Raw genomic sequence first — 20903 nt, 5'->3', positions numbered from 1 at the left:
CCGTTTATGTAGCGAGAAATCAGCGATGTCTTGCCCACATTGGACGAGCCCAAGAGGACAACTTCGAAGTCTGTCCGCAGCATAATGCCTCTGAGAGGTTGAGTTCTGTACTAACTGTAACGACTGAGAATAACCTCCAGTGAGGCCTTTGATTTATTCACTGTAAAAGGTTTACGGCAGTGAATCACGTTCTTGATGATTAATTAGTGGAAAGCATTACAGAACTTTAAAATGTTTTCTCTAGAACTCTAAACAAAAGTAAAGCACTTGTCTAAAAGGTTTATTTGATAGATCGAAATTCCACAAATCCTAAATGCTCTAAACTGCAAAAACAATACATGTCGTGTGCATGACGAGGATCTTAGCCACCGCTGATTTAGTGAAATCTCAATCCTAAATGATCAAATATTGCATGTAAACGATCTTGTCTATCTATGATCCATCTAAAGTCTATGATCTTGTTTAAGCTTCGAAAATTAGCTTCTCGTTTTTACCAAGAACTGAAAACGTATAAAATCTATAAAAATCGAGAGCATCATCCTTTAAGTTCTATGAACTTCATTCTAAAATTTCCAATGAGAAAGACATGCTACCACAGAGAGAAAACCACAAACGATGAACACTCCGTGCTGTTGTTTCATTCTCGATTCAAATCGAATGACTTAATATACATACATATATATGTAGATGTATGTATGTATATATGTATATGTATATAAGTATATACGATGCATTCGTTTTATTATAAATGTTTAAATTTAAATACATACAGACAACATAGAAATTATAAATTGGAAACAAATACGAGTGGGCTGGGCTGGCTGTTCTGTTGGAAATCATCTCTCGATTGGTTCTGTGATTGCAAATTACAATAGAAATGTGGATCGAATGTTGATAGAATAGATTATTGGGTGGCACGATGATTCAAACAAGAATTTTTTTGTGGTATATTGAGTGTGGTTCGTTTTGTTTTTTATTTAGGTAAAGTATTTCAAGGTTTATTTTTAAAGACTTCACTTTACTCGTTTTTCTCCCGATCTCCATCCAACGCTTAATTGCATACTAGATGTAAGTTTTGTTTTTAATTTTATTTTTTATGGTTTTACGATAGTTTTGTTTGTTTTTGTTTAAAGATAAATAGCATTAAATCTTCGATTGTTGCTAGAATGTGGAAAAAAATTAAACTCAATGCAAAATGAAAATACATTTAAAAAAAGATAAAAATTATGAAATAATTTGTTTTTGTTGGTTTCGTTTTTGTTTTTGTTTTTTTCTTTCATATGTGTATATATAATTTATATAAATTGCAACTATCACACGTGTCCGTCGCAGCTTGGAGGCGGGGCGGGAGGCGATTCTCCGCTCTCCAGAGCCGGACAGACACACACATTGCCACAGATCCATTGCGGGCGAACGAGAGGATCTTCTTCTTCAGCAGCCGCTGGACCTGAACATTTTTTTCTCTTATTTTTTGGAACGCTGCTGAGAACAACTGCAACTGGAATTTCTTTTTTACTTCAGAAACTTACACGAAAATGTAAATTTTACAAATATTCTTTGCTGTTTTCTGTTTCTTGCTGGTTTTTTTTATACAATACAATTTCAAACTTTTCTACGACACGATGCGAACTATGCAAAAAACCCTTCCGCGCTTACTTCTCCATCAAATCGAATTTTTTTGTTCATTATTTGTATTATAATTATTATTATTTGAAATGGTTTATGGTGTGTGTGTGTTTGTGTGTGTGGAATTCTGATTAGCACATTTTCTTGGGGAGTGGTCTGTTGTGGGAGGGCTCTCTAGGCGTGTCAGATATGGAAATCGCTTTCGCTTCGTTTCTAAATGAATGGATAGTGAAGTGAAGCTTGGGGAGGCTTCTTCCTCTGTTTTTTCTGTTTTATATTTAATTTATAATTAATATTATATGGTTTTGTTTTTATTATAACGTTTCTTTCGGTTCTCATCTCATCACCAATTAATTAGCAATTATGAAAATTTATTTCTTGCCCCTATGAGAGCCGGTTGTTCTTTTCGTTTTTGCTTTTTTTTAGGTATGTGTTTCTCTTTTCGGTTTTCTTTTTTTTGTTAAATTTTTAAATAATTTTTTTTATTTATAATTATCAGCATAAACTTTTCAAATCTCTCGTTGGAAATTTCATTTTCTGAAAGAAAGAAAGTTAATAATTAGTTCCTATCCATCCATTCTTTAGATATTCAAGACTCTCACCTACAAAGGGACATCACTTGCAGCAGTTGTTCGTCGGTCGATTTGTTTCGTTCCCATTCGGCCTTATGCTGCTTCCCTGATTGTTGGCGCCATCGTTCTTAGGTAGTTTTTTGGCTACAATAAAAATAAATGAATTAATTTATATTGTATTTATTGAATGGTTTTATTGGCTTACCAATGGCCAAAAAGATATCGTTGACATTCATGCCCGTCTTCGCAGACGTTTCCATGAACAGCAAGGCATTCTCCTCGGCATATTGCTTCGCTTCATCAAACTCCACGACACGAATGTTTGACAGATCCGCCTTATTGCCGGCCAGCGCAATGACAATGTTTGGTGAGGCCTATGCAAATACAAATGGGAAAACGTTAATATTTTATAGGTACATATTTCTTGTAATATTCCAATCCAAAATATTGGAATATTCTTCTCAAATAACCATGAAAATATAGTTTCTTTTACTTATTATAGTCCAAGGCTTAATCGACTACTACCTTCACAAAAAAAAGAACCTTCTCTTTCCCTAAATTGAAACCTCAGTCAAGTGTATGAAAGCAATGAGGCGTGAATGAATGCGCGGATGCCACGAAATAAGTTCAATGCCCCTGCCAACTGGGGGCCGCAATCCACAACAACAAAGAGAATTAACAATCATAAATGGCAATAATACTCGCAAATAAACATATGTATATAAAACATTCTTCTGCATGAGATTGCATTGACCTTGCCTTCGGAGGCACACTCGCGATTCCTGGCACACTCACTTGTTTATGCAGTTCCTTGACCCAGGTCTTTGCACGCTGAAAACTATCCTGATTCTGTATATCATAGACAACAATGGCGGCCTGCGCACCTCTATAATACATGGGAGCTAAGCTGTGGTACCTGCAGAGAAAAAAGGTAAAGCATTAGTTGAGCATTTAAATAAATTATATTTTATAGTTACCGCTCCTGGCCGGCTGTATCCCAAATTTCAAACTTCACCACAGTATCCTCTATGCAAATGGTTTGTGTTAGAAAGGCCGCACCTATCGTGCTCTCCTGATATTCATGGAATTGTCCCTTGACAAAGCGCAGCACAAGCGACGACTTGCCGACAGCCGATTCACCCAGGAGCACCAGCTTGAATTGGCAACTTTTGTTCTGAGAGGTTCCATTCGGTCGCTGTGCCGTTCCTGAGCCGGCACCGCCGCTGCGTGGTGTTGTGGCCATGATCAATCCGTGTCGCTTGTAGGGCTCCTTTTCTGTTGTTTGGGATGCAATGCAAAACTGATGATGCGGGGTGTATCGGATTTATCGGACGGTTACTTTATTCTCTGTGTGGTGTGATGTACTCCCTCTCAGAGTGTGTGTTGCTATGGGGTTTATGTTATCTGAAAAGGCAGCAGAGCAGGCCACATTATGGATTATTTGTGTCGTGGAAATATGAAACGTCATGTAAGCAGAGTGGCGCCTTTCGTTTACTTAATGACCGGACAAGACTAAACACAAATTTAATTCGATATGTGTATGTTCCCCAGACCATATGCATCAGCAAAGGAGAGTGACAGAGAACGTATAGAGTGAGAGAGAGCGGGCATAGCAATCAATAAATCTCATGGAAATAGAAAGCGAAACGCCCTTTGGATTGCATTGAAAGCACAAATTGAATTCAATTATCATCATTAAGCCTGTATGGCACTCACTTAAGTATCCAATGACACAAGTTTATCAATAACCAAATAAGTTTAATATATTAATTAGAATTAAAAGGGAATATTACATTTTCTCTTTCTTTCAAATCTTAGTAAAGTGTCATACAGGCTTAAAACGTGCTTGAATTAGCATAAATCTCCTTATATAGCATTTTTCCAGCATTATCATTTGTATTATTACCGCCCCTATCATCTCATATGATAACCCCGTGCTCAGATAATCTGCAAATCCTAGAAACGAGCAAAGATACGACTAAGAAGAAAATGTTCAATGTCAAGAATGTGTTTAAAGATTGTTTGCGTGTTGCCGTTTCAAATTATTTCAACAAACCGAACCGAAACGACAAAAACGGATAAACAAACAATTAGCAAACAACTAAAAATACTTGCCGGGAAACCATACAAAAGTTGTTTAAGAGCAATTATTGTTTTTTGTTTTCTTGTTCGCGTTTTGTCTTCAAACACAAATATAATGGTTTAGCATAAATAAAAATGTATTCCTATCGGTCTATGGCACTGTTATCTTTCTGTAACTCCACAAAAATTCAGCTACTTTAGTTGATAATATTCGTGCATAAGTATTTTTGTGATAATTTATTTCGAGGGCGGTACGTAATACAACAGACATTAATAATAATGCATACACACACATAAAGATATAAAAGGGGACGCTTAGTATTATTCACAACTGGCAAATATGTGTACATACATACATATGTATGTATGTGCAGCCCTCACTATCTGTTATCAGTGTCACTTTTATGAATCATATTCCACCGTTTACCGTCTGTTATCGAATCTAAAACAAAAATTTCCTCTCAAGTTGGAGTGTAGATCCTATTCAATTGAAATCTCCACAAATTAATTAACATCTTAATGCTAAAAAGTACAGAGAAATCTACACATGCAACGGGTCAGACTCTACAAATAACATGCGGGATCGTTGTAGAGAATACAAAGGAACGGCTTTTGGTAGTCGAGCGGTTGATACCCTTGCACGGCCATCTTTCTGTGATGGTAAGAGTCTTAGAAAACTGGTGGCTTGAAAACTGACTAAGTCGATGAATCTTTTTATTGTTGATCTAAAATATCTGCCATGTGGATGCATGGTTTCGGGTGTTGAACGATCTTCATTCTCTGTGTTGCAAACATTTGATTGAAATTGTCATACCTTCCACCAACAGGGTATACAAATCATGCGGGATTCTTATTTGTGGAGAAATCGCGAGCATGGCGGAGAGTGCAAGTGGGAGAGAGTGAAACAGTCCGTAGGGGGACAAGAGGAGTACGGGTGGGGTATAAGAGTGACGAGAGAAGAGTGTGAATGAATGTAAGGGCAGACGGCGGAAAGTGGGGGCGTTGCGCTGGCGGATGCTGTCAAGATTTTCTGATAAAAATCAATGCAAAATAAATTAAACAGTCAGCGGCAGGGGCGGCAGAGAGCGGCTGTAACTGGCTGGAAGTAGAAGCAACACAAGCAGAAGCGGGTAGAGAGAAAGTAAAAGCATGGCATATTTCTTGCCGAGCATTATTAAATTAACCAAAGGAAAGAGAGAGAGATAGGAGGCCTCTCTCTCCCAGCATTGAAAAAAGTAAAGCCAGTTTTACGATTGTTTTTTTTCCTCTTTCGCTTCCATTGTTTTTGTATAGAGACTTACGGAGCAAAGTGCACAGTTAGCTTGTCAAGCCACACTCTCACACTCTCTCACTCTATCACTTGGAATGCGGCTAATTTGCTCTTTTGTCTAGCATACTCTCGCTCTCTCACTCTTTCAATTGCGGCAAATTTCGCTTACAATTGCTTTTTTGTTTGTTCGTGAATGACGTATTTTTGCATTTTATGGTTTTTTATATCAGCATCACACAAGAAAGACACTTTGCGATGCAATTTAAAAGCTCCAATTCAATTATACACAACGTCGCATGGTCTTGTTTGGAAAATCTAAAACTTCCATATCGAAGAGTTTAATAGTAACAGCAGCAGCTGGTAACGCGGCAAAACTCACCCACATACGGAAATTACTAGCAAATATTAAATATGTACAGTACTTTAAAACTAAACGTCGGCACAGTTGGCCTTCGACCCGTCCGCGGAAAATTCAATAAAATATAAAACAACGTCCCAGCTTGGTTTCAGGAAATTACGGTACCCACACTGCTGCCGCTGGCGCTGCTTTGGTCTTGAAACAGCTGACGATGCGTCATTCACACAAGTACCCACACAATCATCCTCCACATGGGACCCAGAAGAGAGAAAGAAAAAGCGGTATAGTGTAGAGAGCGGGCATAAACACGCACTTGCAACACAGCAAAGGTCAATAAAGTATGATCAGATATGCAGCATTGTATCTCAGCAAGCACGTCAATATGATAATCCAAATTCAGTGTAGTACTTCAAAATCCAGTATAGTACTTCAGCCAATATGAATGATTCGGTTGAGTGATTAAATTGGTTGCTATTTGAATTCAGAAATGGTCACGACCACACGATTAAATTACACATTGTATGGAATTGTCTGTCACCAAACAACAAAACGATTGAAGTGGAAAATTTCTGGATATATTGTAGGAGACCTAGTTGGATGCCCTTGACTGTAAGATTGTCTCACTTTAAAGTCAACAAGTGCAATTTTCTCACAGCACGCATAACGGACCTTCGTAAAAAGGAGAATAAGAATACACTTGGCAGCCAACACACAAACAAACATACGGTATATGCACTGTGGGTGTGCTGGGAGAGAACGATAAATCAATTCTCTCTTTGTCCCCCTCCACAGTGTTCTCAATTACAAAAATGCAAATTAATCGAAATATAACACAAATATAAACAAAAGGGAAGTTGAGAAAATATGTTGATGCGAATTTGTTTACATTTCGCCTCCAAGGAAAATTTTAGTGTGAAAAAAGTCATCCCGTCTCAGAGAATCTGCAGTGAACGGTGGGGGGTTCGGTGACTGGCACGATAAGAAACGGATTGCAGATAAATACACACAGACTCACGCACACACAGACACCGTAATTAAGACGCAAAACCAAGTTGAACAAAGAACAAGCGATTTTCATTGCCTGGAGCGGGAAAGAGTGCATACTGGTCGATAGATAATGAGACCCCTGATCAGCTAGGTACCTCTCCTGCACCTGTGCTGCATTAGCTTTTCGGTTGCAAACATAGGAAACTGATTTATTGCGCTATTGTCAACCACTGTGCACGCTGCAGTTGGAACACCAGCAGCCTTTAGTGCCATCTCGCTTCGTCACACACGCTCGAATAAAACGCACCCAAAAATTCATGGCCATCTATCTCACTCGCTCGCTCTCATTGCTTTCTGCGGCCGCAGTCTCTCTGCTCGGCTATCGATGACGATAATAATGGTGGAAAAAATTTTTACACAACTTTCTTAATTAATGGGGAAACAACAACGCAATATTGGGCTACAACACTTGATTCTCATAACGTTACGCACATTGATTTTGCTAGAATCGATTTTTGCACACTTATTTCTGCTCTTTTCAGCAGCCACTTTGTTTTTAGACAGATTATTTGCGTTTCTCAGAATCCTCTCTTTCTACACCCAGTCACCAACAAACGCACGCACACAGAGACGGAAGGCGATTGACTTTTGAGTTGCCAGTGCCCGAGTCTTGTTTTTGTCAATTACGCAGGCGAACTCACGAATTTCCAGCGTTACTTGCACTTTTCGTGTATCCCAGGTGCAAACCCAGGTTTTCTTTGCACTTAGCACTGTGTTTTTGCAAATAAAATAAGCAATTATTGTTAAAACTTACAACTTTCTAGCCAGTGTGACCGCGGATTTATGGATAAAGGTATACCGCCCGACCCTCATAAATATACCGAAATATACCTTTTCATTTTCAAAATATTCCGCAAGTATACCAAGTATGTCCTATAACATATCCCTCGATTTTGCTATTCTGCTTAATATTACCAACTAGTTAGGATTCTCAGCGCTTAAACGAAAATTGTATGCGGTTGATGAATCAATTATGCATACGATTGGCTGGTTTTCATGACTTCTTTTTATTGGACTGTTTACAAAAAATAAGATCAAACTAAAAAGATCAACCGGTCAAAAAAGCATTAAACGTTACGTTATGGAATGGAATGTACGTTATCCCCGAGGAACATATGAAAAACATGCAAATGAGAGTTTCGATACCCTATATTCTTAAATATAACTTGAAAATTCAATTTATTGGACTAATGAAATTCATTATATACATCATTATATACAGATATGTCGTAAATATACAGTGAACTTAAAACATTCCTTAAATTGTCACTGCTTACAGCTTTCTAATCAGTGTGACCGCGGAAGTATGGTTAAAGTGTACCCGTCTGACCATCAGGAAATATAACTTCTAATGTTAAAAAAATACCGTAATTATACCGAGGAAACCACGAACTTAACCCCCGTCATTACAGCAGTTGAACGCAAGTGCTGTATAACATAGCAAAAGGATTTTCATTTTAGAGATGTGCCACATGCCGTGATTTAAAAACATTATACATTAATGGAACATATTTATGTTTAAGTATTACTGGGCCCAAGTTTTCTAGTCTAGGTTACGGTTTATTTCTAATTAAAACCATTTCCGATCTTGTAAAAAAATTTCGCAATGAAGATTTCATGGATTTGGACTCATGTCCCGCGTGATCAGTAATGCCAAATTGTGGCAATAAAACTAGCTTTTTATTTGTGGTAATTCAACATCAGAATCGTGCTAATTGAAGCAATTTTATGTTCGTATGATTGAGGTATGATGCATCGTATCCATTCTATCCATGGTTGGCTCTCTATCATATCAAGGAAACGGTCCATTCGCAGATACTTAAAAACTTTTCGGGCTAGTAATATTTATATTTTATTACAGCACTATCAAAAGAGCCAGAAGCAGCCATAAAAGAGCTGATTTAGCAAAAGTGCGATAGACCACAGGTCACGCGGCTATCACTAACCACGATAGTTTCGCAGCAATAACAAGTGAAAACGTAAGAAAAGTGAGAAAAACTGCAAGAGCAGAACATCTTTCTGCTCCCAAAAAGCGAAAAAGTGCAAAAAAAAGTGTTAATTAAAGTGTATACAAATTATATAGTTTATCAATTATAAAAACATCCTCGCGTCCTATAAAAATCTGAGATCTCACTCACACACACCAGCAAACAACTCGAACGATTGCCATTTGCTGCTGCGCCTCCTTCCACGCACACACACACACACACATACACAGTTGCGCCTTTCGTCATCTCTCTCTGTCGCTCACATCGTCGCACTTTTCATCGCAGCTGCAACGCAAATTCCAGAAAGGAGCCACAAAAAAACCAACAAATCACAGAATCCTTGCCGTAGCCCGATATCACAGCATACTGCTCGCAAAGGTGTGTAAGTCCTGCCTTAGTAGCGACCCCCTCTACGCACCCACGCTGCACCTAAACATTATTGATTTTAGGTGTTTGCCTCGAGTGGAAATTTTGCTTTGCCTTTCTCAAGTTGCAACAGAAAACGCAAACAATTTCAAGTAAAAAAGTTCTAAGCCAGCGATCGCTTTGGTGCCCAACATGCCCCCTGGCCACTGGGCGGTGGCCTACCCAGTCGCAGGAAGTCTCAAATAACGTTTCAATATACACACCCGATCGGAGTGGTTCGTACGGTCGGTGCCTGGCCTGGCCTGCCTTTTTGGGATTTGTGTATATCCGCTCTGCCCCTCCTACCATTCGTTATATAAACCATTGAAAAGTTTTTGATTCCAGACGTTTTTTTTCTTCCACAGATGTTGCGGGCCCTGCGGCAGTGAAGCTCAGTTTTCTAGGCCTCACCCCCAGCCCTTTTTTGGGGGGCCTAAAGTACGAGGAGCATGTTTAAGAAGATCTTTACGTACATACAAAAAAATGCCAGCAGCTCCAACATGTTTAGCCCAACAACGACACCCACAGCAGCGGGAGCAGCAGCAGCTACACGAGGAGGAGCGACGGTGGCACCACCATTGAATGGCCATGAGGAGGGCGCTGCCACGAGGCGACGCATCGAGTATGAGGATGAGGCACAGGACAGTGGGCTCTTGCTGGAGGAGGAAGAGGACGAGGAGGAGGAGGCGGACGAGTTCATCATGGAGGATGACATTGAGCGACAAATCAAGACATCCATAATCGATGCCACGAAAGTGCATGCAGCCAAGGCCAAGGCCATGGCTATGACGCTGCCACTGCAGCTGCCCTCCAATCTCCAAATGGATGATGAGCTGGCGGACTTTGCCAATGCACCGGTGACGCCCAATGATGGCGAACTGGACGAACAGTTCCTGGAACTGGATAATTTTCCCAATAACGAGATTATCGTCCTGGGCGACACAGATCTGCTCAACACTTCCCTTGCCTCGGATAACATTTCCGAGGATCCCCTGGCCATAGACAATATTCTGGACTCGTCTTCGGTGACCACCAACGAGGAGGTGGACACCAGCGGAGATCTGCTCTGGCTGAAACTCAACACGGAATCGGAGGCACTGAGTGGAGCGGCTGGTGGCAGCAGCGTCGCTGTGCCACAGGCCAAGGCCAAGACCAAAGAAGATGAGCTGCGGGACGGTGGCTCCGACTCGGGTTTGGGCAGCGAAACGACCAGAATTACGCTCAAGCAGCAATCATCAGCGGTGCCGGAACCCAAGCGTTCGAATCTGAAGCGACGGCTGGAGGATAACGAAAGCGAGGCCATCGATCTGGTGCCCGATATGTCGGGTGCTGCACTCTCCACAACCAGCACGGTGGCGGCACAGAAGCGCCCAAAGCGCAGCATTAACTTTGACAATGTCAAAATCTACTACTTCCCCCGGCAGCAGGGCTTCAGCTGTGTGCCCACCATCGGTGGCTGTACGCTGGGGATGGGTGCACGCCACATAGCCTTCAAGACGATGACGCTGGCGGAGCATGCGGCGGAGCTGAGGCGTGCGCATCGCAGCCAGAATCAGGATGTGCAGCCACGCGGCTCGAGCAGCGACGACACCGAGGAATCGGAGGAGGATTTCCTCAGCGAGGGCAGCGGCTCGGATGCGGACGATGGCTCCAATGGTTTCCTCACGACAATGTCGCCCAAGCAGCGGCGCGCGCTGCTCAAGGCGGCGGGCGTGCGCAAGATCGATGCCAGCGAGAAGATCGAGTGCCGAGACATCCGAAACTCGCGCGAGGTGTGCGGCTGTTCGTGCAGGGAATTCTGCGATCCGGAGACCTGCGCCTGCAGCCAGGCGGGCATCAAATGCCAGGTGGATCGCTCCATGTTCCCCTGCGGCTGTTCGCGCGAGGCCTGCGGCAACACCGTCGGCCGCGTGGAGTTCAATCCGACGCGTGTGCGCACCCACTACATCCACACGGTGATGCGGCTGGATCTGGAGCAGCGTCAGGGCGCCCAGGGGCACATACAGCAACAGCCGCCGCAGAGCAGCTCCCTCACGTACTCTTCCGTGGGCGCAGGTGTTCCCAGTGGTGCTGTGGCCTCCCCCACAGCCGCCGCCTCACACTGTTACTTCATGCAAACGCAATCGAACTACAGTTCGGGCTATGCCTCGCCCGCGTACACGCCCGAGAGCAGTGTCAGCTACTACCAGCAGCAGCAGCAGCAAACTGTGGTGGTGGTGTCTCCTCCCGTTCTCCCGACCAATGCCCAGCAGCAGCAGCCACAGAGCAGCTATGCGGCGGCCTATGCACAGTTGGATAACCTGGATTCGGGTTTGTTTGCCACTGGCAGCAATGCCACACCCTCCTATGGGGAACTCTATCAATCGTTGAGCTACGGCAGTGCACAGGTGAGTGGCAAACACAAATAAACCAAAGGATTATGCCTTAAACGTTTTCTTGCAGCTCACTTCCTACCAGTCCGCCTATCAACCGCTCGCCGCATCACCCGTTGCCGTCGCGCCCAGCGGCGGTTTTAGCTCCTGTTCGGTGCCTTCGGCGCCACCCTTTGGTAATGCCACAACGACAGCGTCGAGTAATGCCCAATATCAAACCACCGCCGCCTCCATGACTGCTGCCTCATCGATCACTGGCAGCAGCAGCAGCAATCGCCTCAGTGGCACCACAATCGCCGCGTCCTCTTCCTCCACCGCTACCGTCGCCACCGCCGCAGCCGCCTCGGCCACCGCCACGACCAATGATTTCATTAATCTGAATGCACCGCTCGCCAGTTCCTCACGCCTCTCCCAGATCAATGATCTGCTGCAGCACAATCGCAATACCACCGCCGCCTTGGTGGCTGTTTCCGAGGGTTATAGTGGCGTCAAAACCAGCTCTACTTCCTCCACCATCGACTCCATTGATACGCCGCCCATTGTTGAGGATACGCAGCGCAGCTGCATGTCCTTTGAGGCGTTGCCGCCGCCACTTGTCAATCCTACGCCCATTGTGGCCGTGGTGCAGAGTAAAATGCCAACGATAGCGGCCATCAATCCACCGCGAACAGCACCACAGCCACGTCAGCCGCTTGATGTGCAATCCCTAAGCGAAAATGCATAAAACAGACGTAGAGAGAGCGAAGAGAAGAGAGAGAGCTGGGAATAGTTTTTATAGCAATTTTACACAGCAAAAGACTTCATTACGTTTAAGGCGACAGCGACACGGCGGCAGTGGCATCGGCAAGCCTTCCACACACACACACAAACACACATCTCACACACACACACACACCCCTTGTATAAATCATCTTTTTATTGTTAACAAACTAAAACCCAATCTAGTTAGTCTCGTAAGTGCGAAAAATGTAATTTAAAACACTTTGTTTCTCTTTTTTCGCTGTTTTCGGCGAAACTTTATTTGTTTTTTCAATCATTATATAATTATAATGTATAATATATAATGTTTTCCCTAGCGAACATTTGTTTCTGCATGCATTTTTTGTGTTTAAAACAAAAATCGAAAAATTGTAAGGAAAAAAATGTTCGAAATTCCTTATTTAATTTATTGTTAATTCCAACGAATTTCCAACAACAACAAACTAATTGTGTCCCTAAATCTGATTTAACAATTGTAAAATTCACATTTAATAAGTTCTAAAATAGTAATTAAAATAATAATATTATATTTTTTTTGTATTCTTGCATTTAGTTGCAAATTTTGCTTCTAATTTTTCCTCTGGGTTTAAGCTGCGTTTAAGTATTCATTTAGTTGTTAAGTTCCCGCCAATTTCCAACCTTTAATTAAATATTTAATTACACATAGAACCACAAAATGGCAGCAACAATAACCATTTAGAACATTGATTTATTAATATTGTGTATGCTCCATATGGTATATTGATTATAAACAAAAAGCATACAAAAGATACGGATGCAAATTGCAAGTGAACAAAATAATAAAACAAATCAAATAAAGCAAGCAAAATAAAGCATTGCAAATTATTTAAATAAATATTGAATACAAAATAGAAACAGATTTTCATGAAGGTTGCAAGAACTTAGGCTCTGATTCAGTGAGAAAGGTTTTGTATTGATCAAACATTTTCCAAAGGTTTGTTTATATATTAATTCAAATATTTGTAATCTTTCAGCTACAAAAACCCTATGGAGAAAACCCGTCAAACCCGAGACTAACTCAAGGCCATCGCCAAGAACAAGTTCACTTTCAACAACTGAAACAAAAACTTGATCCACGTGCCGCTTATCTCTCTGGCGGACTTTAAGCTACCCAAAAACTGGAAGATTGCTTCACAACTATGTAATTGGAACCGAGTCTTGATCTACTTGGGTTTGTTATTGGATTCGAGGGACCGAAGCTGACCGACTCAGCCGCTGGTCAGAGCAGAAGGAAAGCCCACAAGAGAATTGAATCATCGCTCACGCTCTTCGTCTCTGGGACGTAGAGAAAATGGCAGCCATAGAACAGCTTCTTGGTGCATCTTCATGCAACATCTTGGGAATTTTGTAGCCTTTGGTCATAGCGATCATATGTGGTCCGAGTTAATCCTCTAAAATTCTTTGTAATTTTAAACTCTAAACAAACTTTGTGGAGGGAAAATTCAGGTCCAGATTTATTCGATTGTATTATTTTAATCTTTTCTTTATTCTTACAGGTTCTGTGGCTGCAAATAAAACTAAATTTCATGGATAGAAGCAAAAGTTCGTAAAAGAAAGCCACGAAAGTAATTACAATATAAAATTACATTTCAATCATTTTCCTTTTTAAAAATGCCACAAAAATGAGTTTAACACTTTGCCAAAGTTGAATTGATTCCAAATCCCTAACGCTAAGTTCTTCCCCTGAATTCAATTAATTCTTAGAACTAAAACTCATCAAAAGTAACACCAATTTGTCGCCTCATCTCATCGCTAATGGCAATAATCTCCAGACTGGCGGCATGTGGAAACTTTGGACTCTCCAGCAGACGCTTCTCGATGCAGCGACGCACCTCCTCCGCCTCGTAGCGCAGTCCACAGGTGTTTGTATAATGGAAATCAAATTTAGCTCTGGGCAGAGGCCACGTTTCGGGTGGACCATTGGAGCGTGTCAGCTGTGTGCAGCACCAATAGTTGGAGAGCTGTCAAAAGAAAGGAAAAGAGTATGCAACATTGTCACTGATAATCCCATTGATCTGTAGGTCAAGTTGGGAGAGATAATGCCTCACCTTAATCTCGCCTTTGGTGCCCACAATGATGGCGTCGTTCTCCAGATTCTCCAGGCCAGTGACCAAAGCCACCATGCGACGACCATCGCCATAGTCGAGTATAAACTCCGTTTGTACATCCACGCGATCTTTGTTCAGTTGCGTGCCACTGGGCAGGATCTTGACGGGCGAGCTGCCAAATATAAATTGTCCCAACTGCAAGGCATAAATGCCCAGATCCAGTATGATGGAGCCACCCAGCTCTCGATTGCTGACACGTTCGACATGCGCCAAGCGAAAGCCATGCTGGACCTTGACGAGGGTAACCTCACCAATGGCATCGCTCTGCAGGAGCTCCCTGAGACGTTCATAGCTGGGAAAGAAGCGTGACCACATGCCTAAAGGGAGCAGAAGAAATCTTCATTAGAGTTTAACTTAGGTCTCTCCCAGCCCAATCTCACCTTCCATCAGAAAAACTCCACGCTGCTCTGCCAACCCATACAACTCCTTGGCTTGATCCACACCCAGGCACATGGGCGTCTCGCAGAGCACATGCTTGCCCCGGGACAACAGCAGATGAACGACAGCATAGTGAAAGGGATTCAGCGTGCCCACATAGACCACATCCACCTCGCGATCCAAGGCCAAGGCATCGAAGCCATCATAGTGTCGCGGTATTTGATTTCTTTGTGCAAACTCCTGCGCCCTCGAGCCATCCACATCGGCCACAGCCACCACCACATGGCGGGACTTCTCAATGGTGCTGAGAGCCGTGACAAAGTCCTGGGTGATCTTGCCAGCTGCGGCTATGCCCCAGTTTAAATTCGTTTGACTCTGCATACTGTTCCGTCTTCTGTCTCTCTAGCTCGTGTCCGGGCTGCTACTGACGCCATATGATAATGATACGTAGTGCCGGAGTACCGAGTCCCGTGCACTATCAGCTGATGGCATCTGCATTCATTGCACTTTTCATTGCATTCCAACTGATAAGAGACCTAAAGCGTGGAGAGCACAAGCCTCTAAATGTGGATGGTTGATGCTTGATGGATGCTCAAGGGAAAGGGAAAACTATTTAAATTGTATTACATATTGTGGGGGCTTCGAATGTAAGCTGGAGGTGCTATGGAAGGGGAGAAAACCTCTAAGGAGTGTTGGGAAATAATTCTCATTCGATTTTCTTCACTTTAAACTTCTCTTGGAGGATACCCTGAGTTCTCTGTAGCATCTACCACTCTGTTCTCTTTTGTTCATCCTCTATAAATATATCTAAAACCTTCTCTGTACATTTTACGCGCATTTCCGCACTCATTTCTCAATGCTCTGAGACATCTCAAGGTCTATTACGAATCTCTCTAGACTCTAGAGTCTCGAGGCACTCTTTAGCTTTCAAGTGTTCTACGCAAACGAAACGTTGGCCTTTGACGTAATTGCAGCTTATCGCACTGAAGACGAGCCCCTTTTTTCTTGCCTGACTATCAAAAGATAAGCCACAAAAGGCTATAAAATAGTCTACGAATCAAAGGCAAAAAGTACAGTTGTGTAAGAGGTTTAAAAGCCACAGAAATGTGTCACAAAAATGTGAAAAAAGTTAAGAAATTAAAAGAACTAAGGAATTTTCTCTTATAAAATATATTCATGAGAGGTTTTATGTTTAACCTTTGGTTTTCTGCCCCTCAAAGAAGTCTACCATTTCATTCTATTAGAACTTTTAGCTCCCACAGACGCCTACTCATGATAAGATATAGAAACCTCCGCTAGACCTTAAGATAAGAGGAACCATGGCACTGGCCCCCAATAAATTCCGTCACGCAATGGAAACGTGATCTGTATAGCATATATAGATTGTGCTCAATCATGTTATTACAATCCAAAAGATAGATAGAGCTACGACCTAGGGGGAATGTCATTCGACAATCAATATGCCCCGCCCCACACCGCATCTTATCGCAGTGTTTGCTCCAGCACTGAGGAGTTTCCCAAGTGGCCAAGAAGGATCCACTTTGTACGTGTACAAAAACAATATTAAATATATTTTATGGTTAATACAAGTCTATAAATTTATTCCTCATCGTACTTGTTCAGCACACCAATCTGCTTGCGAATTGTGTCCTGAATCTCGGCAAAGAGCAAACTGTCCGCATAGGCGACATTTTTGTTCTCCACATCGCCGGCAATGATGGATTGGCGGACAGCCTCCGCCTCGTAGCGCATGGCCTCGGAGTTGCCATAATTTGTGGCATATTTGCCCTTGGGCGGCAGCCACTCCTTCTCCTTGCCATCAATGTCAATCAGTTTGTTGGGCGACCAAAAGTCAATCAGCTAGGAATTGGAAACACATTTAGAACCATTTCGCTGGCCATTGATTGAGTCTCAAATGCTCACCGTCACTTGTCCCTTGGTGCCCTTAATGACTGCTGTGTTGTCCAGCTTTTCCTTGGAGGTGAAACGCATGCGAGCAGTGCGTCCACCGGAGTAGGTCAATGTGGAGCTCACATCATCATCAATGCCCTCGGCATTTGTGGTGCCACTCGATTCGATTTTCTGTGGCTTCTCCTGGAAGGCCCACTGCGACACCTGAATGGTGTACACGCCCAAGTCGTAGACCACACCTCCTCCCAGCTCGCGTTTTCTTTAAAAAATAAAAGATTATACTTTTGAGAGGGGAATTCTGAGGCTTAAAGTGTCTCCGACTCACTGCAAACGATCCACATTGGCCAGGGGGAAGCCAAAGTTAACCACAACCTCTTTGACCTCGCCCAATTGTCCACTGGAAGTCAGCTCTCGTACACGCTGGTAGGCGGGGAAGAAGCGCGACCACACAGCCTCCATGAAGAAACGTTTGTTGGCCTTGGCGGCTGCCAGGATGCCCTCCACTTGCTTCTTGTTCATGGCCAGAGGCTTCTCGCAGAGCACATGCTTGCCGCTGTTCAGCATCAGCAGGGAGACCTCATAGTGCTGGGGATTCAGGACGCCAATGTAGACGACATCTATGGGAAGGTAGAGACACATTAACAATGTTCTTTAAGGGCAAGAGGACTCCTAATTACTCACCCACATCCTTGCTCTTGGCCAACTCCTCGTAGCTGCCGTAGGCACTGGGAATCTCGTGCTTCTTGGCAAAGTCCTGTGCCCGATCCAGGGTGCGGGCAGCCACTGCCTGGACCTTGTGGTCACTGGCGGGCAGTGTGCTCAATGCAATGACAAAATCCTCGCTGATCTTTCCAGCCGAAGCGATGCCCCAACGTATGATTTGTGCCATGTCTGTTGTGTGATCTGTGAACGAGTGTTGTGGCCGGCACTGTGAGACGTTTATTAAATACCGGAAAAAAGAGAGTGTGTCTTATCAGCTAAGAGAGAGAGAGAGAGTGGTCCTCTCCTGAACCACTTGTGGTGTTTATCTTTTGGCTGTTAATTGTTTTGAATTTTAATTTACAGTAGGAAATCGGTTTATTTCACAATGTTATTGAGTTTGACCTTGCCGGGGGGTGTACGAACGCCCATCGTTACTTGACATATTTCAGGTGTGCGATTGCTATCAAACGAAGACGAGAACGAGCCCTCTGAACGCAATTTTTTGCGTTTTCATTGGAAGACTACTACGTTCGGAAGGGGTTTTAATGTATCAGACGCCACTGTAAAGGCTTTAATTTGGGCAGTCACTAAAACGGTATCCTCTGTGGTCTACACAGGCCGTTCTAATATCCCAGATGCCACTGTAATTGATACTTGCACACCTGGAATCTAGAAACAGTTGTTTCTGGAATTTTGTTTCCCTTGCGTTTGGAATTCCAGGCGCCAACAGTGAAGTCTTTTGAATGGGGTGGACAGAGGTACTTGTGGATGCCAGAGACAGGTTATGCTTTCGTAGCTGTTATTCTCCGAAGTTTGCTGGCAAAAGAATGGCCAGCAGTAGAACAGTCCTAATTACAGTTTTCAAGAGGCTTCTGTTAGTGACTTTTCGATATGAAGCTCTTTTACTTTACAGTTAGTTTGTAACTCTGAGGTAAAAGAGTAGGATCATTTCGTAGACAAGACTGTAAATTTAAGGAACATCGACAAGTTCCCAGCGGACAACAGTGCAACACTTAATTACGAAAACGGTTCGAATATTTTACACGGCACTGTAAATTACAGCTTGGAAACGTATTTGAGTTTATTCTCTTTGTCAACAGGTGTTTGATGAATTGCACTTATTTATTGTAAAAGTTTGAAGCACACTTGTAATATTAATTAAATTTCCTGATGTATCACCACACGCTTTGCATATTTCAATGCCGCACAACCTTGAACACCTGTCAACCGGCAAATATTCCTTTTTTCATAATTACATTGCTATCAAACCACCCACAATTTAATTTAATTGCGCTTTTACCCTGAACTTGAAGCAGAACTATGATAAAACTTTCCACTGTTTATTTGCGACAATTCTATTTATACTCATGAGGTGTCCCACTTGAGAAGACTTCACTGTTGAAATCTGAAAGCACAACTTATGTTAGCGGGCAAGCCAATATGCGTTTAACAGCACTAGCTTAACAGGTGTCTTAGCTGTTACTTTAGGAGGAATCGTGCCGCACAGGGTGACCATTATATACTATTCGGTACAATTGTAGATTTAATGAATTTCATCCGTAGCCAACCTGGTTGACAACTGTTTCATAAAGTGGATAAAATTATAGCTTTAGTGCTGAGAGTCCTACTTAGCTGGTAATATTAATTAGAACATCAAAAGCGAGGAAAATGATTTAAGATTTACGGTATATTTTGAAAATGTGATGTTATATTTCGGTATATTGCTGGCAAAATGTTTTACCAATAAATCCGCGGTCACACCTGTGCCACAGCTGTTTCTTGTTTTGATTTTTTGTTACATCGCCGACATATTTTATTTGCAGAATGCTGAGAAAACTATTATTTAACACGCAAACTGTATTAAGGCAACAGAAAAAGGTGTGTATATGGCAGAGCAACAATTCAACAGTTTAAATAATTAATATTTCAGCTGCAATGCACGAGGAACTTGGCCGCGAAAGCCGCAGCGCCGAAAATATTGGAGCCGGTGCACATCGAGGAAGCTATTAAGTTGGAGCCCACACTGTCCATCTACACGCCCGAGGTGTGGCGGCGAGCCCATGAAACATTTCAAAATCATGGCCTGGAAACTGTCAACTTTCTACGCATTGTTACAGCCAATCCGGCAGTGCTGAGGCGAACGCCAGAGCGAATCATCAGCAGCCTAGAAATCTGGCGCGCCTGCCAGTTCGGGGAGACTCTGCTGCACCTGCTACTGACCAAATATCCGGAGCTGTTGGACGTCAGCGACTCCCATCAGTTGCTCTCTCACGTGGGCTTCCTGAAGAGTCGCGTTTCGACCAACAAAAATGTGTGGAAGCTGCTGATGAACAGCCCCGACTTGCTGGCTCAATCAGAAAAAAGGATAGAGGAGAAACTGGACTACATCATGGATGTAATGCGCATAGAGGTGCCAGAATTGGTCAAGTCCAGCGGTCTGTCAATGTCCCTTGAGGAGCTGCGCTGCAGGCACGAGTTCCTCGTCCGCCTGGGCTTGTTCAAGCCGCGTGCCCCGAAAGCGGATCCCGATGAGCCCACAACTAATCACAAATTGTACCAGATTACGGACACATCTGAGAAGACGTTCGCCACAAAGATCTGCCATGTCACCTTGCCCGAGTTTGAGGCTTTTAAGGATTTGCATGCACGCGAGATCGAGCGCAAGACAAGGAAACGCAAGGAAGAGGAGGATTTCAGTGATGACGAGGAGTAGAGTCTAAGAATGTATTTCCTTTTGGCCGTTAGTAAATCGCAATATTAAAGATTTTCAAGAAACTGTTGAAATGTAGCAAATTGGCATTTAAAAACGGGACATTTGTGTTGACCTTATTGTTGAAACATTATTTTTTAAGCAATCCAATAAAAGGAAGTCCTTAAAGTTAACCAGTCTTGCAGAAAATATACCCATCAATCAAATAAAATCATACGATTAGCTCTTAGGGCCTAAGTTAATTAGTAATATTAGATGAAATAACAAAATCGAGCAAAATGATTGCGGTGAACGAAAAGAAAGTTAGCCCATTGTCAACCAGGTGGTGTTTATATATTCGACACAAAAATGATCGAACTTGAAGAATTTTAGCGCAGTTGAGATACAAAATAACCTGACCATTATGTTTTGTATGTAAAGAGAACGTACAAAACTATAAGGAGAATTAACAAACGTCACGATTTTCAGCGGCTTGCTCCATTTGTTTACCGATTTAAAAATAGGGCGGTCAAGTGGGTTAAGTTCGTTCACTCGTTCGTGATTTGTGGTTCATCGGTATAATTTACAGTATATTTCGCAAATTGTTTGGTATAT

General features: G+C 42.7%; 5 protein-coding genes across 6 annotated transcripts; 2 read left to right on the top strand and 3 right to left on the bottom strand.

Annotated features, from left to right (window-relative positions):
• Positions 1-1731: 1731 nt before the first annotated feature.
• Positions 1732-7537, bottom strand: LOC117902809 (ras-related protein Rab-5B). Its single transcript, XM_034814432.1, has 6 exons — positions 7388-7537; positions 3176-3602; positions 2994-3114; positions 2404-2572; positions 2229-2342; positions 1732-2163 (listed from the first exon to the last, which is right to left on the bottom strand). The coding sequence occupies exons 2-5, from the start codon at positions 3439-3441 to the stop codon at positions 2242-2244; spliced, it is 657 nt and encodes a 218-aa protein (XP_034670323.1). The 5' UTR covers positions 3442-3602; positions 7388-7537; the 3' UTR covers positions 1732-2163; positions 2229-2241.
• A 1360-nt stretch (positions 7538-8897) lies between these two features.
• Positions 8898-13171, top strand: LOC117902786 (cysteine/serine-rich nuclear protein 1). Its single transcript, XM_034814392.1, has 3 exons — positions 8898-9321; positions 9714-11735; positions 11791-13171. The coding sequence occupies exons 2-3, from the start codon at positions 9798-9800 to the stop codon at positions 12442-12444; spliced, it is 2592 nt and encodes an 863-aa protein (XP_034670283.1). The 5' UTR covers positions 8898-9321; positions 9714-9797; the 3' UTR covers positions 12445-13171.
• A 956-nt stretch (positions 13172-14127) lies between these two features.
• LOC117902798 (trans-1,2-dihydrobenzene-1,2-diol dehydrogenase) lies at positions 14128-15405 on the bottom strand. Its single transcript, XM_034814417.1, has 3 exons — positions 14989-15405; positions 14549-14925; positions 14128-14461 (listed from the first exon to the last, which is right to left on the bottom strand). Exons 1-3 carry the CDS (start codon positions 15365-15367, stop codon positions 14207-14209), a joined length of 1011 nt encoding a protein of 336 aa, XP_034670308.1. The 5' UTR covers positions 15368-15405; the 3' UTR covers positions 14128-14206.
• Positions 15406-16554: 1149 nt separating this feature from the next.
• LOC117902799 (trans-1,2-dihydrobenzene-1,2-diol dehydrogenase) lies at positions 16555-18996 on the bottom strand. 2 transcript variants are annotated; one of them, XM_034814418.1, is made up of 5 exons: positions 18900-18996; positions 17579-17800; positions 17223-17514; positions 16910-17156; positions 16555-16846 (listed from the first exon to the last, which is right to left on the bottom strand). In XM_034814418.1, the coding sequence occupies exons 2-5, from the start codon at positions 17784-17786 to the stop codon at positions 16586-16588; spliced, it is 1008 nt and encodes a 335-aa protein (XP_034670309.1). In that variant the 5' UTR covers positions 17787-17800; positions 18900-18996; the 3' UTR covers positions 16555-16585. The 2 variants fall into 2 exon arrangements, with proteins under 2 accessions (XP_034670309.1, XP_034670310.1); XM_034814419.1 differs by lacking the exon at positions 18900-18996 and having other exon boundaries at positions 17579-17818.
• A 362-nt stretch (positions 18997-19358) lies between these two features.
• On the top strand, positions 19359-20482 carry LOC117902807. Its single transcript, XM_034814429.1, has 2 exons — positions 19359-19477; positions 19530-20482. The coding sequence occupies exons 1-2, from the start codon at positions 19424-19426 to the stop codon at positions 20310-20312; spliced, it is 837 nt and encodes a 278-aa protein (XP_034670320.1). The 5' UTR covers positions 19359-19423; the 3' UTR covers positions 20313-20482.
• The last annotated feature ends 421 nt before the right edge of the window (positions 20483-20903 follow it).

This window comes from Drosophila subobscura, chromosome U (genome assembly GCF_008121235.1).
Source record: "Drosophila subobscura isolate 14011-0131.10 chromosome U, UCBerk_Dsub_1.0, whole genome shotgun sequence".
Lineage (NCBI taxonomy): Eukaryota > Metazoa > Arthropoda > Insecta > Diptera > Drosophilidae > Drosophila > Drosophila subobscura.
Note: the sequence above shows the minus strand (reverse complement) of the source record. Positions and strands in the feature narration are given on the sequence as shown.

What these genes read in the sequence shown, in the direction of transcription:
- LOC117902809 (XM_034814432.1), bottom strand. Translation starts at nt 3,441, where the DNA reads ATGGCCACAACACCACGCAGCGGCGGTGCCGGCTCAGGAACGGCACAG. An exon ending in GATACAGCCGGCCAGGAGCG is followed by an intron (nt 3,115 to 3,175) that starts GTAACTATAAAA and finishes TTTTCTCTGCAG; the next exon opens with GTACCACAGCTTAGCTCCCA. An exon ending in TCAAGGAACTGCATAAACAA is followed by an intron (nt 2,573 to 2,993) that starts GTGAGTGTGCCA and finishes GTATTTGCATAG; the next exon opens with GCCTCACCAAACATTGTCAT.
- LOC117902786 (XM_034814392.1), top strand. Translation starts at nt 9,798, where the DNA reads ATGTTTAAGAAGATCTTTACGTACATACAAAAAAATGCCAGCAGCTCC. An exon ending in TGAGCTACGGCAGTGCACAG is followed by an intron (nt 11,736 to 11,790) that starts GTGAGTGGCAAA and finishes GTTTTCTTGCAG; the next exon opens with CTCACTTCCTACCAGTCCGC.
- LOC117902798 (XM_034814417.1), bottom strand. Translation starts at nt 15,367, where the DNA reads ATGCAGAGTCAAACGAATTTAAACTGGGGCATAGCCGCAGCTGGCAAG. An exon ending in TGGAGTTTTTCTGATGGAAG is followed by an intron (nt 14,926 to 14,988) that starts GTGAGATTGGGC and finishes TGCTCCCTTTAG; the next exon opens with GCATGTGGTCACGCTTCTTT. An exon ending in GCACCAAAGGCGAGATTAAG is followed by an intron (nt 14,462 to 14,548) that starts GTGAGGCATTAT and finishes TTCTTTTGACAG; the next exon opens with CTCTCCAACTATTGGTGCTG.
- LOC117902799 (XM_034814418.1), bottom strand. Translation starts at nt 17,786, where the DNA reads ATGGCACAAATCATACGTTGGGGCATCGCTTCGGCTGGAAAGATCAGC. An exon ending in GGCCAAGAGCAAGGATGTGG is followed by an intron (nt 17,515 to 17,578) that starts GTGAGTAATTAG and finishes ACCTTCCCATAG; the next exon opens with ATGTCGTCTACATTGGCGTC. An exon ending in GCACCAAGGGACAAGTGACG is followed by an intron (nt 16,847 to 16,909) that starts GTGAGCATTTGA and finishes TCCAATTCCTAG; the next exon opens with CTGATTGACTTTTGGTCGCC.
- LOC117902807 (XM_034814429.1), top strand. Translation starts at nt 19,424, where the DNA reads ATGCTGAGAAAACTATTATTTAACACGCAAACTGTATTAAGGCAACAG. An exon ending in TATTAAGGCAACAGAAAAAG is followed by an intron (nt 19,478 to 19,529) that starts GTGTGTATATGG and finishes TTAATATTTCAG; the next exon opens with CTGCAATGCACGAGGAACTT.